This window comes from Toxotes jaculatrix, chromosome 1 (genome assembly GCF_017976425.1).
Source record: "Toxotes jaculatrix isolate fToxJac2 chromosome 1, fToxJac2.pri, whole genome shotgun sequence".
In the NCBI taxonomy this organism is placed as follows: domain Eukaryota; kingdom Metazoa; phylum Chordata; class Actinopteri; family Toxotidae; genus Toxotes; species Toxotes jaculatrix.
Window position 1 is genome coordinate 29009020 of NC_054394.1, and position 18367 is coordinate 29027386.

At 41.1% G+C, this 18367-nt stretch overlaps 1 protein-coding gene across 1 annotated transcript in view; it reads right to left on the reverse strand.

The window, feature by feature from the left end:
- The window catches only part of LOC121180893 (protein kinase C-binding protein NELL1-like), a 209276-nt gene that overhangs the window by 127474 nt on the left and 63435 nt on the right, over positions 1-18367 (reverse strand). Inside the window, exons 6-11 of the mRNA XM_041036577.1 lie at positions 12691-12763; positions 12028-12110; positions 8117-8251; positions 6945-7047; positions 5073-5146; positions 401-500 (exon numbers count right to left, since the gene is read on the reverse strand). Coding sequence (XP_040892511.1) covers positions 401-500; positions 5073-5146; positions 6945-7047; positions 8117-8251; positions 12028-12110; positions 12691-12763 — 568 coding nt within the window. The remainder of the gene's footprint in view (positions 1-400; positions 501-5072; positions 5147-6944; positions 7048-8116; positions 8252-12027; positions 12111-12690; positions 12764-18367) is intronic.

Genomic DNA, 18367 nt, shown 5'->3' on the forward strand with positions numbered 1-18367 from the left:
AGAGCAATTTCCTTCGCTCAGAACCTGCCCCGGGTTTCTTTCATTATGGCTCTATAGCTGACAGACTCCTACAGTTTGTTTATTCAATGTATTTACTGAATTACCGGTGGCTATTTACCCCGTAGTACCTCCCTGCCAAAGCAGTGGGGTTCGGGCAAATTGGCATAGCAGGTGCTTTATGGCAGACAGACCAATCTGCTCTGATAGGTATCCCAGCCAAGGAGCATTCATACTGGGTGGAAAGGGAGAGAAACATAGTTACCGCAGAAGCGCAGCCTGAATCAGCATCCGGCAGACTGGCTGTGTTTACTCCTCGCAGTGGCAGGGGTTTGGTGCACGCACATCCAAACAAAGGGTGATTCATGCAACTGAGGAGAGTGAAGGAAGAGGGAAGACATACCTCTGCAAACATTGCAGCATCGACCATCTGGTAGGATCTGTTCACTGATGGTGCAGTTGATCTCTGGACAGGTTTCTGTGACTTTCACCATCAGGCCGTTCTGGAAGCACAAGGACAGAGGCAAGACATTACAGTTTCAGTGCTGAGAGGTTCTGCAGTAGGACTTGGAGACCGAGTGATCATCAGCGTGAACGTGTGAAGCCCAGCCCTTTTTTTTTTTTTCAACAACTGTCTCTACAAATGTGACGTAATCCAAACCAGCCACTGTAAGAAATGTCCTGTCATTTTCTGAGAAGATCTACTGCATGGAAACCAGTTAGAAAATGACAAACCCTACACTACAGTTAGGTTTTCTTTAAATAAACTGATATGGTCTATAACAGGAATATTTAACTGCAATAAATCAGCTCAGTGTTATTTTAACAGCATGAAGCATAATTAGACACACTGACCTTTGTGACTACAGCAAGTCACATAATGGCCCGTCTCTGAAAGCTGGTTTGGTTTTCTTGACACAAATCAATCAATCATTATTTGAAGGTCTTTAATTGCTTTCAGAAAATATTTGCAATATGTTTTACAACCATCAAGCCAAATCTCACTCTGTTTAGTTTTTTATGTTTAATAAACATTTTTTCTTACCTCACATAAAGGCCTGTGTGTAGCGCTATGGTTTGCCAGTCTGAACCTTATCATTTGAACATCACAAGGTGAGGATGACACTTTTGAAATATATCAAACCACACCGACAGTTAAAAGGATATTTTTCAGATATTTAAAAAAAAAAAGGATGTTTTAAAATATTCCTGGCTGAATGAGGCTACCATGACAACAGAGAAGGCAAAATGTAAAGGCTGTCCGTGCTGCTCACATTCATAAGGAGGCATGAATAAAAATAGCAAGTAAAGTGAGGACACAGTGGTGTCTAAAAGTCAGAGACCACTAGTTAAGAAACTTCTATTTTGCATTTGCTGTGAATGTGATACTAAAGTTTTCACTGCTGATGATAATATCAGCTTAACAATTTGAGAGAAAAGCTGAATTTTTTGAAAAATGTACATGAATTTCAGAATATCTTAGTATTTGTGCAGAACCTGGTGATCCCTGGAATGATTTGACAGTGTTTCAAAGAACTTCTTCTGGTTTCACAGAATGCTTGGCTTTCTCAGTCTTCCAGGGCCCCCATGAATGTTCAACTGGATCGAAGTCAGGAGAAAGTGGAGGAAAGTCCATGACTCCTTGGTCTTCCCCGATCTTCAGCTAGTTCTTGCAAAGCTCTGAGGTGTGTTTGGGACCATTATCCTGCTGCAGTATGAGGTGAACTTTGGCTGCAAGCTGAGTAACATGAACAAGCTTCTGATGCGTAGATCGGAAAGGAAATCTGACCTTTTGTACAAAGGAGTTAAGTTGGTCAATGTCCCAAACATGCTTCTTCTTCTTCATTTTACTTCTGTTATTTTTAAATGTTTCTGAATCCTCAAATTTTCTGATTATTTCCAGGTTTATGTGAAAATATTAGAGATTTTCAATGTGGTCTCAGACTTTTGGACCCCACTGTGCGTGCCGCCAAAGAAGGAAAACAAAGGTAGATCAAACTCGGTGTCATCCTCCCCTGGGCCTTCAAAACAAATAGCAGACACACAGCAACAGCAGCAGCAGCAGCAGCCTGGCTGGCGTGTCAGAGCCCCAGTGGTCTCTGTGATGCCTCTCAAGGTCTCAAGTATCAGCTCAACTCCCTAAGATGCTTTTCTCCTTCACAACTTCCTTCAATGTTGTGCTTTTCTAGGAATTATATATTAACTATGTCATTTTCTAAACCCAACAGTCGCTTTGCACTGCGAGCCATTTATCACATCACATCACAATCACATCATTTTCATAATAAATTAATCAATCTTTCAGCTAGTCAATTAAAGGTGCGCTAATCAGAAATCTTTACATTAAAAGTGGCTCAAATGATTACGTCTTATGAAAGATGTCGATGATGAATAAACACAGAATTATCACCTAATTTGCAGTTCTACAGGACGTTTTAGCTTCTGTCAGATCATTATTTCGGTTTTAAGGTGCACCGAGTCCACTCTCATAATGCTTCTCCTACCAGTAGAAGGTAACCCAACATAATCTACTTGCTCAGCAACAGACCAACAAAGTTAAGACAACTGGCTGTCTAGTCTAAAAGATGAGATCATAGCTTCACCTTAGTGAAGAAGTGAAGTAGAAATTCTCTGCACAGCTGAGTATAGTTCAACAGGATGATTTTTATTTATTAATAATTTAGGAGGAAGTGACTAGTTTCACTGAGTTTTGATGTGCAGGAATCTGCTTTCCCATCCCCATTTTGGATTCTTATCATAACCGCGAAGTTAAAAGCATCACTGTGATAGTTCAGTCAGTCAGAGCACCTGAGAGGTAACAACAGCAGGTCGAGGGGAAATTAACAGGACAGAACACCAGAGAAAGGTCTGTAGTACTACAATTCCCAGAAACTGGAACTTCACTTTGCCCTGCAGTTGTGTTTGGAGTATGTTTATTTTTGACATTATTTTTCACAAAACACCAGCTATCACCCTGAGAGCACCTTCCAGCGGAGAAAAACACTATAACCTTGATGAGATGCTATTCCACATCTGTACACAAGAGATGGTTTCATTCTGAGAAGGAAAAAAAAACACTGAGCATCCCATCTTACCCCAGAAAGCTGCAATTTACCCAGCAGCCAGCCAGCCACTTAACTGCTGTTACTTGATGAAATTAGCCCATTAATGCAGGCTGCAGAACAAGGCATTCAGGTGACTCAAAGAGCCTCAAAAGCCACTCTGATCAGAAATGAAAATACTGTTTTAATTTCAATCTGGGTCTTACGTTCATTGTATTCCTATCACTTATGTCAACGTTTTATTGATTTGTTTCATTTTTTGAGATTTGGTTACGCAGCGGCTCTGCCAGACACAGCTGCACCCCGGAGTCCATTAGTGTAAACAACACAAGAGGTCGCACAAAGTACTATTTTTACCACATTATCTAAACCATTTACTTCTGGGGAGTATAAAAGGTTAAAAAAACATTAGAATCATTGATTGCTTTGTAAGACTATGCTTATACACAACTCCAGTTATGAAATGACTGAATCAAAATTGAGCTTGAAAGTAGCTATGCAAAATTTCATGGATGTTTACCACAATCAGTCCAGTACACCCTGCACCCCTGCCCAGTATCCCCAGGAATTATGTTGATGTTGGGGGATTTTACTGCACGCAATGTGTAACGATGTGGAGGCTGAAATTTGTATGTTTTGAAACTGTTGAGCAGAGTAGCTGCATTGTGGTATCTCTACAAAACATGAAGACGCAATCATAGCAAATAGAAATGACGATCAAAAAAATTTAAATAAGACAGAGGCTGTACAAACAAATTTTTTTATAAAATGTCTGTTCTCCAAGTTAAAGCCTACAGTACCTTACAGGGAGAAAGCTATTTGATGTGTAAATACAAAAGCACAACAAATTATCCAGCTTTTGGTGGCAATTATTTAGAGTGTTACTTGCTCATAGAGGGGGGTCTGGCTCTGAACTGAAACTGGCTGCCTAGAAGGTAGCTCAGCAGCGAACTAAAAACTCATAATACACTTAAAGAAAGTGTAGATGAAAATTAAAAGTACTCTGGATTTGTAGTCAGTAACCTAAAAGATGCAAAAACCACTAATACGGACCTTCACATTAACTCAGATGGTTTTAGCTGTGGACCAGACAGATTTTATTCATTTCACACACCATCTAAAAATAGCTTAATGTGACCTCTCTCTCTCTCTCTCTCTCTCTCTCTCTCTTTCTCTCACTTATTCTCTCCAAATGTCAATGCATGTATTCACTGTTGCTTTTCTCACTTCCCACCTCTCCCACTGTGAGGGTGAGAGGACAGAGAGACGGTCAGGAGAAGGAGGATTATGACACTGAACTAACCAGAGAAACGCAGAAACCAGAAAACGTACAACGCAGTCAGGTTCACGCATTTATACACACATGCTGAAACATACAGCTGAGATTTATGGGCTGTTACGGACCCTAACACTGACAACAGAGACCTGTGAGATCCTCACAATAAAAAATTAAATATCTCTTCGAAAAATAATTTGTGCACAAATTTAGCAGCATTCACATCCACAAATAAAGGATGGCTCTAATTGCTTGCTTTGGGGTCTCTGAGGGCTAATAACGAGCCCAGGAATCCACCGTGTGACTCTTTGTAAGCAATTACATGCATAAAACGCTACTTTTCTCCTTAAAAGATATTTCCTCCCTTTAAAGATAAATGGCCTCTTAGTAAAGAAAGCTCACCTCTGTTCTGTGCTGAACTGGAATAATGACTTTAATTAGAATCCACGCCGTGATGAAGCCCCAATTCAAATCAGGCCTTTTTGTTGCTGTGTTCATAAGTTATTCTAATTACCTGGCTATCTCGCCATTAGAGGGGAGAAAAAAGGCAGATTGAACAGATTGGGGGAGGGAGGGAAAACTAATAAGGCCTGCTGGCTAATTGAATAACACACCGAGCAGTCCACCACACACAATCATTACACATTTACGCTGAAGGAGAAGTGCTGCATGGTGATCTGATTGCAGGGCAGAGACTGAATGCTGGAGAAAGAAGTGTACAACATAAAAAGGGTTACCTTGCATTCCCTGCAGCTCCTGGATAAAAAGCGCTGGCCTTCATAAAAGGTCTGGCCCATGTAGGTACATTTTGCTGTGGAAAAATAGAACATAATTGCTTCAATATCACACTATTACGGTAAGTACAGTTACTACGAAATACCAGATACTGAATATTTCCTCGACTAAAATCAGCTCCAGTGGTACTTTCAACAATAGTGAAAAATGCTTTTGAGATCGGCTGCCGAAAAAAAAAAAAAAGTTCTCAGCCTGAAGTTCTGCATAGTTAATTTCGTTAGAAACAAACTTGTTCTTGGCTAGTGTGCATAAGTGGAGAGGAAATGTATCAGCACATTAAGAATACAACAGAAGAGACCCTTCTACATATTCCTCTGGCAATAAAGCAGAAATAGAAAATGAAGCATATGATATGAAGTCCTGCTTTTCCCTCTCCTGGGTGCTAGGCTGCGGTGCGCTCAGTCGCAGCTCTGGAGCACTGGTCCCTCGTTCATCTGTGCCAGAGCTCTGATGTTCACAGGGGAGGAGGAGGAGGAAGAAGGAGTGAGCGCAGGGATGGAGGGAGGCAGAGGAGGGCTGGAATTATTCAAAGAAGGACTATACTTCAGGGATTTAGTGTTTTTGCAGCATAGCAGGAGAAACACAGTTGTTCGTGGGTCTGTGAGCAGTTATCAGACCCTGTGCGCTTTATACTAGAAATGGTGCTTCCATTTCTGCTTCCATGAAAAATCAGGCGACTGTGATCTTTGCTCTCGCAGATAGTTTACTCTGGTTTCATTGTGCCAGCAGAACATCAGCCCCAAATAAAAAGGCATGCTGTTTGTATCTACCGTGGTTATGGATGAATTACCACCTTCGAAAGTGTGAAGTACTGTGAAGCAAACAAGCTGAGCTTCATTTAGGACTGACAACATTTGTAATTTGTTCAAATGTGTAACACAACCTATGTTTACGTTTTCCTGACAAGTGACTGTCTCAGAAAAACAAGAAGTGTCATGACACAGTTCAGGCTTGATCACGTTACGTTTCCGCTCTGCAAAATGTACCCACACTTGGCCCTGAAGAAGTGGGTGATGTCACATTTCTGATGCGGGAAATAAATAAAAACTGATCAGAGCAATCACAAACTATAAACAGAGTGTGACGACAATGCCACAGTTTAAGAATGGTGAGGAAACAAGCTAGAGTGTTAACTTCTCAATTTCCAAACACAGTGTACAGTATACAACTTTAACAGAAGTGAATGAGAGACCAGGTAACATGAACGTGCCTTTACACTGCTGCAAAAAGGTGCGTAAGACCACAAAGGGAAAGGTGGCAGATATGATCCTCAAAATTTACATTCATTTTACAAGCAACTATGGGGCTTCAGTTTCAGGCAGACGTAAACAAAAGCAGATTCACTGACTGTTGCTAACCGATTTTTATCAGCTGTAGCTAGCTAACATAAGCTAATACATATACTGTAACTCCATGATTTGGTTGAAAAATCAGTCCTGATATTTTGCTGGTTTATTGATCAATTCAACACAATTTCTGCACGATCTTTTGCATGACCGTCCTCTCCAAAAAAAACCCTATTAAAGTAATATCCTGCATATTCGGTTGCAAAGTAGCATCATGTTGTTGTACCGCCACAAAAAGGCATCAAAAAACACCTAATTTACGGTTTCTTTATTAATACTCAGTGTATTGATGAAACTAAAAGGATTATTGAGAAACATGACTTTTCCAGAAAGCAGCTGTGGAGAGATGACACCATTCATAGCGCTATGTTGGTTTGTGGAGAAAACAGAGAGAGGATTTTCACAGGTTCGGTTGTGAAAACGTCCTCTTCTTACTGCTTGTTCTAAATATGTGCTGCTGATACTTACGTCTGCATTTCTTGCAGCAAGTCCCATCAACATGCACAGGCAGCGAGTCCTCTGAGCAGTTTGCCGGAGGACAGAAAATCCTGCGACATTCCACCACACCATTCTGCAAGAAAATTATTTTTTTATTTACTTTTTTATTTCTTTCTTTTTATTCCACCAAAAATATGCAAATATCAGAGGCACGTACAACTTTTGCCTGTGGCATTGCCACAAAAATCCACACTGAACACGTCTCCAACATCCCTTTATGTCTCATTTTACATTTATATGAGCATTCATTGAATTTTATATCTTTATCTGGATGCTCTCTCTTTTTTCCCGACCCAACAGGAAACATATATAACATGCACTGCGGTTTTTTTTATTCAATGCAGCTTACAGTATAGCCCAATCCTAAAAGATGAATGCTCCAGCAATGTTAGTACCATACAAACCAACTCCAAACTGCTCACAATCCCACCTTCAGGACTCTGAAAGTGAAAGCTATCATATTCAAAAAAATAAATAAATTATAATGTGATACAGTCAGATAACAGATTCATCATTGAGCACTGGATGGCCAATACTGAAATCGAGCAGTCTGCCGAGTTATTCAGGCCCTGAAGGACTGCCTTCATTTTTGAGGCTGATATCTCTCTCTGCGCGCGCCTCTTCATTTCGTGAGTCATCGGAAATGATTCCCCCAGGATGCCGCGGTTATCAGTTAATGGTATGTCCACGGGAGGAAATCAGACCGACTTAACTCCACCCTGTGCTTGATGTGCAATGATGCAGCAAGTCTAATTCCCCAGGGGCCCGGGATGGCCTGATTCAACACATTTCAAAGTCTGGCTCCTGTGTATGGGTACAGGCAGGGAGGCTTATTAGGGGGAGCTTATTAGGGGGTGGGCAAGAGGCAGGGAGAGGCAATGCAGGGGCTGGGAAAGAGGGAGGTGTAATGGGAAAGTATGTTAAGGAAGCTAAGTGTTGAAAGCGGAGGACTGTAGTGCTGTATCAGGAAACAGGTTGGAATAATCTTCTTGTAGAGGTCGATTATTTCCACTTTTTTAAAGAAAATAATACTTTTGTGGCCCAGATACAGATGCTCAGTTTAATAGATTTTTTTTTTTCAGTGCCAGAGTTGAAAGCCGGTTCCTGATTCTTTGATTTTGAAGGATGAGGGTGACACTCACCTTACATGCACAGTTCCTGCAGTTCTCGGGCTCCACCCACAGCTCCTTATCCCGGTACACCAGGCCGTTGGCACTGCAGGTCCTCTCACAGTGACAGCCCTCCAGCTGGGTCAGCCTGGACTCAGCGTAGTTCAACTGAGGACGAGAACAGAATCACCATAGTCACAAAACTAAATCAAAAGTCTGAGTGTGCACGCAGGTTAACCCCTCAGCCCACCCCCTCACCCTCTGGCATGCCCCGGTCGCTTTTCACAGAGAGCTGCTCCACTGGGAGCCACTCATTAGAAGAGCACACAGAATAATAAGTGATCATCATTCAGCTCATGCTCCAGACCTCAGGCTATAATCTGAGAAATGACAGACAGGACTGACAGCCGCGATCCTGCCTCACCCCTCTTTTATTCCTACACACTGATAGCTCCTTCTTCTTCAGCTTATTTCATGATCAATGCCCTCCACGCTCGTCTCTCGACACAACTGATGCATCTTTGACTGACAAATGTCACGAGGCAGAGTCACAGGCTCACAGAGGGTGGGCGGTTGCTCCACAGGGATTAACTTTGTTAACTTGGTTTAACAACCACTGCCTCTTTACCCATGTTGTATATACTACTAATAGGTATCAATAAGTCAAAAACAAAACAAGTTCTCTCAGCGCCCAAGCATAACCATAAAAAACATTAATCATGCTTTTGTTGCTACAAGTGGATGTAGTTGGAAAAATAAATGAATGTGTTGTTAAAACATAAACATTTTGTAGATGTGTGAAAAAAATATTCTTTATTTTTTTCTGAAGAATATTTGTAATATACAGTGAATATATTAATATCTTAAAGTTTAAAATGGCTGTTTGTTTTTTCTTTTTTTTAAATGAGTTAGTCAGTCTAATGTTTTTTCTTCTGTGCCCACTGAATCCATCAAAGCTCTCTTACAGCCTTGAGTAGGAGCTGGCTGGTTATACACAAACAGCAGTTCACATATAAGTTCATATATCTGTATAAAATACAGTATTAAGTACTGCCTGACCCATATATTACCAATCAGAGTTCTGTTTGAAAGGTGCAAAGGTGGAGGAATCCTAAAAGATCCAATTGATCTGAGCAGAGTAGGTCAACTCGGAAATTGTAGGTCCACTTAAGACACTCAAGGCTGTTCTGCCGCTCAGCCTCCGCCCCCCCTCTGCTCCTCTGAGACTTGCCCAGGCCACGGTGTCAGGAAGAGAGGACTTGCCTCAAAATGATAGAGGCTTCTCAGTAAAAAAGAAAAATGCTGGATGTCACTGAGGCTTTTCACTTCATTTAGAGGAGTCCCGGCCGGCTGCTGGAGAGCTGTGTGAGCTGTGAGCAGTGGAGATGTGTCCTGTCAAAGCCCCAAACAAAATGTTTGAAATGCAGTTTCAAAGGCTGGGAGGTTGCCTTGAGGCACCACAGAGGAATACCTTTCCTGTACATCGTGAGCATCAAATGGCACAGTGATGATGCACAAAGGAGGCAGAGGCTAATAGGCATGTGTCTCCTATGGTTGATACATGAAGCTGAGAGACATGAGTGAAATAATAAAACAATAGCGGAACACAGCGTCCAAACAAAGGAGGGCAAGGGAAAAGGTGCATTCATTACCATCCTTTTTCCTTCCTCAGAGTGTCTGAAGGATGCGTCAAACACGTATGAATAAATTTCCAAGAACTGCTAGGGACCAATCAGTCTTGGGCAAAAATGAGCAATTAATTAAATTTTGTTTGTAATCCAGATCTGGGATGTCTGCCACCAAGTAATTATCATATTTTAGCCGTAACAATTAAACAAACGCACAATGAGACACCAAAACCTGATCAGAGCAAATTAAAATGTAAGTGATGGTAATAATGTGCCTGGGTTTGCAGCAAGTGGGGGAATCCCTTTCTCATAGCTTTCCAAACTCAGCCTAAATACTGTCGTACAAATGCAGTGAAGGAAAGTCAGAAACCAACAGTGTTGTAAGCAACAATAACAACAAAAAATCAACACAGAACACAGGAAAAATAAAATAAAATAAAATGCATAGTGACAAACCCCATTTCCATGGTCAGTGGTTGTCTCGGGCCTCACTACGCACTGCCAAACAGGTGTTTGATTTACAAAATGCTTATGTATTGTGCATTTGAATTAAGAGGGTTTTGTTTTATTTCTCAATAATGCTGCCATGCTAATACACACACACACAAAGAACTCTTATTGTAATTTCCCCTCGCCTTGACACTCCCCATCACAAATTCAAGACCAAGCAGTTATTCACCTCATTCCTCCACTCTCTCCTACATAAAGGCAGAGAGCTATCCGACGCTGGAGATGACTGCATCCTCCCTGCTGCAGCTCGTATGAGCAATGAGGTCAGGTGGCAATAGGTCGACGTGTGTTCATGCGAAGGAGGAGGCACTGACACAGCAGTAGGGTAATGTTCTTCATTTTACCCTTATTTACACCAAAAATGATTCTATAGCTCACCTGCCCGCTGAGATGTCCTTGCCTCATTCACTCCCACCTGATAGCACTCACTCATGCACATCATACGCACACAAAGTCAATCACACACACACTCACACACTCACACACACACACAAACAGTTATGCAGATGTTTATCTGTCTTATAAATAGTTCAGGCTCTTCCCCATGGCTCCAGGGCACAGTGCACATTGCCTGTTAGCCTCCTGTTGTGCCAATGCAGTCGACTGACACCTTTATGAACCCTCCATTTACCTGTCCGGCGTGTGTGTGCGCGCGCGCTGTGCAAAAAACGTAGCCTAACATATGAGAAGTGAGGAAATTCAAGAAAGGAAACATCATACACTGATTTTTTTTTTTCTTCCATCACGTTTCAGAGGGACATTTCTTTTTTCTAAAGTGAATTTATCTGACACCTGGAGTTGGCACAGTGGCCTCTTTACTGATTCAAAATTATAAGACATAAGCTCATAAAATATTTAATCTTCCCTCCCTGTTTTCTTCCTTTTCTCCTTCTGACACGAAAGCACAAAAATACCCAAACCTGAGGTTGTTTGTCTCTCAACAAAAAAAACCTCTCTGCTCTTCATTTGACAAAATACTTGCAACTCAAGGTCTTTTCATTACAGTTCCATGGCAACTGACCAACTCAATCTGATGATGGGTGTGTAATACAGTCAAAAGCCCTGGAACAAGCACATAAGTGGACCTCGAGCTGAGGTATACTCTCTGTATTTTTACTCTGTAATCAAGTACTTTAAATTTTCAAGAAGGCATCGTGCATACAATCATGTTTCCCTCCGCTGTTAAAATGCAACTCTACATTCAAAGAGAAAACTGTTCCTGTGTTTCATTACTCCTTCTGGGACCAAGTAATTGTCTGTTTGCTGTTCCCTCTGAGATGCACATTAATATCTGCTGTTTCCCTCTGTGAGTCATAAAACCACATCAAACCACACTCACTATACTAACTGACAGAATAATCAGATTTTCTCCAGACAGATTAAGGTGCATGTTCATTTTGTTTTTGTTTCCTAACAATAACGTCTATCTTTTTTTGGACATCGTCTTGTTAAAATTAAACAAAAATGAGATTCGGAGGAGAAAGAACAACGTGCTTCGATGAAGGCAGCAGCAAAATCAAAGGATTTTTCTGTCTCCAGCTAAAGTGGACTAGAATGTAATTTATTCATTTTCATTAATGTATTTGTTTGTCAGGCTACAACTAGGGAAGGTATTAGTGGATCTTTTAACTGAACACTTTTATTTCTTTCACTGACAACATTTTGCATATTCAGTGTTTTCCTTTATCTGTAAAGTCTCCGTAAATTCTAGTTTTGCAGTATATTATACATTCGCCTCAGTTGTGGTCCTGCCTGGTGAGCTGGTGAGGGCAGTTTTCTGTTTGGGAAGCTGCTCCTTGTTCTTACCTTCAGGGTCATCTTGGCCAGGAGCTCCTGAAGGTCCATGATGCCTTGCACCAGGCTCAGGAAATCGCTGCAGGTCGGACAAGCTCAACAGAGGAAAAGGAAGCACCAAAATAGAGAGGAAAAGGAGAGCAAGAGAAAGAGAAAGGCGTTTAGATAAGAGAAAAAACGAAAAACAAAATCATTATCCTGACTGTATTTATTTGGACACAGAACATGGTGGCCAACGGCAAACAAAAGGGAAGTCTCACACATCTGTTTACTCTTTGTCTTAGGCTTGTGGCTGGTGTTAGTATCAATATTAAAGCGACAAGGTGTGATTACATGCCTTATTGATCAGTGACAGAGACAGTGGCACAGCGGTGACCTTGTATCTTAATCTGTTTGACAGTAAACAGATGGAGAAACAAGGTGGGGAGAGAGGAGAGGACGCTGCACTGAGTCTGAATTACAGCAAAATGAAGATTACTGGAGTAGAGGAAGAAAAAACGGAGAGAGGCTTTGTCTGTGATCAGCGGAGAGAGGTCACTACCAGATAACACACAGCTCATTACGATCCAATTTTATCATGGCACACAGTAATGGACAGGGCTCTTTTTTCTTTCTACCTTTGCTCTCAGAGCGTGTGCAGAACACTGTGTATGACTGTGTCATCGTGATACTTACTGCGGTTAAGGTTAGGACACTGTGTGATGTAGCCATTGGGAGCAAAAATCAGCTTCACATCCTGGATAATGCCCTGGAAACACAGAGGGAGGGGTGCAGGGAAAAAGGCACAAAGAGATAAAGATACATATATGTACTGATATTCAAGTTAGCATATTAACATGTTAACATGTTATCTGCTAATTAACAATTAACATCTGATGGTGCGAGATGAAAGATGAAAGTTAGCACAATTCACCCTGAGGGGCACAAAAGAATGTGTCTCCACCACCAAGTTTAGTGACAATCCATCTATTAGCTGTCGAGACATTTCACTCAAAATCACAAACGTTAACCTGATTATGGCACAAGAGGAAAAGTCAGCAGATCTCCAGAGTCTCATCAAGATCATGACCGTCAGTACAAAATGTGTTTAGTAGATACTGAGATATTTCACAGTATAAGTGGAAACTTTAACCTTCTAACCAAAGGTTCAAAACCTTGACTGGCCCCTGACCCCAGGGGCTCCTTGTCATTCGCACTCATCCTACAGGCGTGGATTTCTGTACCATATTTAATGACAGACCAACATCACTGCCATCAATAGAGCCATGCTACCATGCCACTAGCAAGGCTAAAAATAATAAATGAGAGAACTGCTGTTTAATTTTTAAGTTTAACCTCCCCGTTTTTCTTGTGTCTTGTACTCCACCTTTAGAAGAAGAAGTCTGATATAGTCTAAAGCAAGACATCTGATCACTAATCCCATGAAGGATTTTTTCTGATGATTTTATCCTTATTTAATTTTGTTCAAATTGAGTGTTTTTATGTCAGAGCTAAACTAAAAAGCCCTCAGTGTATACCTCTGTCAAGGTTGCACAATCATCTAAATTTCAATAAAAGAAAAGATTTATACATATTTTATCTGCATCTGGACCCAGATCTGCAGTAAAGTACAAGAAGTGATATATAAACTGAAACCCTTTAAAAAAACATTCTTGAATCTGCACCAAAATTGAAACTTGGCCTAATATCATGGAAACCTTAAATTCTAGAAAACGGACTTACGGCAACTGAAACAAATGTACTTCACACGCAATCAGAAGTAAATGGCCTATAACACAACAGTGTTCTGTCCTTTAACCGACTGTCCGTCAATCACTCTGAATGACAGGCTATCTACAGAGGTGCAAGGCTGGTAAATAGAGGGCTTCATGATGACCACAGGGAACAACCTTGGAAAAAAAAAAAGGTACCTCTCTAATGGAAAACCAAACTTGTAAAACACTGAGGTGCCACACACACACACACACACACACACACACACACACACACACACACACACACACACACACACACACACACACAGGGGTAATATAATTTCACCATTCCTTCAAAGAGCCTACTCAAAACATGCAGGAAGGACATTAGAATTCACAACCTGAAGCACAGTTGGCATCAACTCATCTCTGCTTTATGTGTATGCGAAATTCATTTACAGTGCATTTGGCTGGCGTGGATGCAAGCAACACCTGCCTCTATTTCACAGACTGAGAGAGCCTTGCAGCACAGATTGAGAACAAACACACTCACTCTGTCACACACACACACACCTACACATACACACACACACAAACAGGCTGTGAAGCAATGGATGGTGAAGACGAGATTGTCAGCGTCACTCAGAATGAAAATGAAGGTGTAGATCACGGATGTTGTTACATAGGAGCCCTGACCACAAATCACTGTCAGATCAGTAGGTAATTTGAACTGAAGTAATAAAATCTCAACACAATCTCTCATACACAGACAGACACACACATAGAGGAAGACATGCACACACATATGTTTAATTCCTCTGCCAAAGGCTACGGCAGATATGTTGGAATGGCACTATAAAGGAATAATGTCTATTCCCCCATGGTAAGACGAGTCCATTTACACAGCTGCTTTTTAAGTTGTCTGCAGCGCTCTATTCGCTCTATTTAAGCTTTAGGGCAGTGACACATTCTCTATTATTTTGTCTCTGTAAAGACGCACATTGGATTTGAAACGATTGGGGTAAAAGTGCTGACTTTCAGCTTTAACTAATCAATACTTTTATATTAACAGTGGATCTACAGACTATATGTGATGGGATCAACACAGTGATGAACACAAACAGAATTATCATCAACTCTGCAGCTATGAGATTTTTCAGTTTCACAGAAGCAAAACATTTTTTTTTATTGTTGAGTTGGTGGAGACCAAAACAGAGCTTAAAGAAGAGTGAATATTGCACTAGGTGAACAGAAACACAAATTTGCTAATATGGGTGGAGTGTGTGTTTGTCTTCTTCTGTTTGGCTTCTTCTGCTTTTAGGTGGCCTGAAAAGTAAAGTAGTGCAGCTTTAAAGATGTCTGTTTAAAGGTATTCACATTTAGTTAATGTGTGTAATTCAATGTTCCCTAAATTAGGATGGTCCTAAAAATACATGAAAGGAAACCAGTGAGTTTTTATGGCAAATCCAGTCACTCAGAACTTTACAATGTAAGTGAACAGACACAGATGTCTTTATACTGTTAAATAGATGGAAAAAATCCCTCAAAGTGATGGGACTTTGGCTGTAAGGACTCATTTAAGGTTTGGTCTTATTCTAAGATTAGAATTAGGATTGGTTTAAGGTTTGGTTATGATTCATGCTGAGGAAAGGGAATGTATATAGCCAAAGAAGGTCCTCAGAAGAGGTGAAAATCTGCGTGTGTGTGTGTGCTGTTTATGCATCACTTCATCTCTTTGTGTCCCCAAACATTCACTCACCATTACTGCTGACAAAATTACCTTCACTCCACTTGTCTGGACACTTTTACAGTCATAATTCCCAGTTAGCTTGTTTATTATAGTAATAATAGGCCAGGAATGTTTGGCCAGAGCTTTGCCTTTGGGCAACACTGACAGAGTTCTATTATCCTGGGTGAGGCTTCATCCTGCGATTCTTCCTTTCTCACTTTCATCATGCACAACATGACCTTTCCTTTTTCCGAGCAAAGGTGTGAAGACTTAACTTCCACCTGCAGTTCATCTCCCAGGACCAAATCAACATCAACAACACTAATTAACAAGTGTGAGAAGGGAGAGACAAAAGAACAGAGTTTGTTTCTTGTATGAAACCAATAGTCATCATCGTTTCTTTTGGCCATGACCGTTCCACAACCTTAACTGCATCTTCATTATTGTAACCATGACGACAAAGGTCCTCAAACCTTAATGAAGTACTTGCTTCAACCGAAACCACAACCTTTTCCTAAACGTAACTAAGTAGTTTTCGTGCCTGAAAACTAACCAAACTGTGACCATTTCATAAGCTTAACTGCATGTTTACATAGTAACCATGACAGCACAGGTCCAAAGGCAAAATTTCATGAGACGCTCCAATGGGTTGCCTCAGAGGGTAGGGACAAACAACTTATATGGTCGTTCTGGTCAGACTACTTGTTGCATGCATGGTACAAAGCTGAAATAAAAAGGAGAAAGACGTGAACAAAGCATAAACAAACTAATTTAAACAACCAGGAAACCAGAGGAGACTATAAGACAGACACACGGAAAGTAAAAGACAGATTGAGTGGGAGACCTAAGCTCTGAATCGCTCACGTCCAAGTTTGACTTTTCCTCCATCATGCTGCCTTATGTAACGTATTCAAGCTTTCCATCATTGTCGGTGTTAGATTCATTACTGTCCCGTAGAGCATGAAACGCTCGGCGTTTCAGAAAAGCACCAGTTCCAAACGAGCCTGTAGTGTCCCTGAGGAGTCAGCATCCTTGGCACAATGGATTCTAGATAAATATAATTTATTACAGTTGCTCCTTCAGATGGAGAGGCCCCCAAGAGGAGGCGGCGTGAGGACGTGGAGCGTCTAAAGCCACTGCGAGGGCTCAATATGTTTTATTTAAAGGCCTAGTTAGCTCGTCTTATCATTATCCCACTCCTGAGTCCTGAATTGGAAAGATTATAGCTGCTGCTTTACTTCACCTCCTATCTCCATCTGCAGTGTTACTTCTACAGCTCTTGGCTATTTTTCCCTTTCCTTTGCTTTTTGCCTCTTTATTCTTTTCTTTTGGTTTCCCAAAAAGCCCTTCGCCTTTCTCTGCTTTTGACATGAGGCGACGTAAGTAGGCTTTGTTTATCCCCCTCGTATTTAGCAGGTTAAAGAAAGGAGCAAGTGAGAAAGTATGAAGGGAATTGCAAAGAAGTTAAACAATATGTTTTGTCTCTGTCTGTCTCAGTCCATCTCTGTTTCTCTGTTTGTGTATGAGTCTCTTAAGGCCCCTGCACAATACACAGCTCATACGTCCCTGTAAAACTACAATTTGTTGTTTGTGTACAGATTAAACAAATTAGATACAAGAGGTCAGTTAGTTTTAGAGTTGCTGGTCAGGGTCTTTTTGAACTATGGAGAGAGGCAGACAAGCTATATCCCCCTGATTTCAGTCTCTGTACAAGCTAATTTAAAGATGGGCAAAAATAAAAGACAACAGCAGGATTTTAGAGTTTGTGTCAAAGCTTCCCTTTTTTTCTTAAACTTGAAACAGCTGAATTTTAACATGCAAATAGACATCAGGCTAAACCTAACATGTAGCTAGTTAGACAGCTAGTAGGCTAACTTTAGCAAGACACTCGGACCTGACTGGAACCATTCTTCTTGGGCTTTGACTAAAAACTAAAAATAAAACTGTATTAAATTGACAGGATTTGTAATTACTTTACACTTTATTGACCATGACTACTCAATTTTGCTGCATACTGTATATGGTCATTAAGACTGGAGAACTTGTTAGCAAGTACCAACAGATTTAGCTGGTAATACAGTGCTAAACACCAGTGTGCATTGTAATTTAAAACAGTGGTTAAGCTGTGACCAGGACAAAGTTTGAGGTGTTCTCATTTACAAATACCAAAGAGGTATTCTCTGCGGCCCTGCTATAATCACAAAGTTTATCCCAACCTCTTTCTTGTGTCTGCCAGTGTGGTGCTTTTCAGCCACTGTACCTTTTATTCTCTCTCTGTAGCGAGACTTATCTAAAAAGCACAGCTACTAAATTTGTACGACAAGTAAGTAATAAAATTTCTGGCTCATACATATGCATGAGTTGAGGGATATAATTAGGTTACTGTTTAAAAAAAAAAGGTGTAGCACTAAATGGCCCCTCTGATACAGTGAGCAACAGGTCCTTGATTCCAGGTGTTAAGGTGTCAGCCGACATGCAAACTCATCCCAGGGTAAACCCAAAGGGAGAACCTCCTCATTCCCTCTGCCACTTCACACAAACCCATGCTCTTCCATACCATCTGTCTCTGCTGCTGACAAACACTTTTGAGCGCTCCCTGCACATGAAGGGTAGACAGACTCTGAGCACTGAGCCAACTGCGGGTAGGGAACTGGATGATGGAGCTGCGTCTATTAAGACCCAAGCTTTCTTTCAGGAGACGGAGCTCCTTGAAGCCTTCATGCGAGAGGGGTTGAAGAAGGAGGCGGTAGAGGGAGGAGGACGGGTGGGCTGATGCGCAGCAGCGATAGTGTCAAAGTACTGGGAGGAGAAATAATTTACGCCACAGTAGGGTCTGGTGGCTAATCAATACGTTACATAGAAAAAATAAAAGGCCCATTGAGTGCATGGCAGGTGGGTAGGAGAGGTGGGAATATCAAGAGCGTGTGCA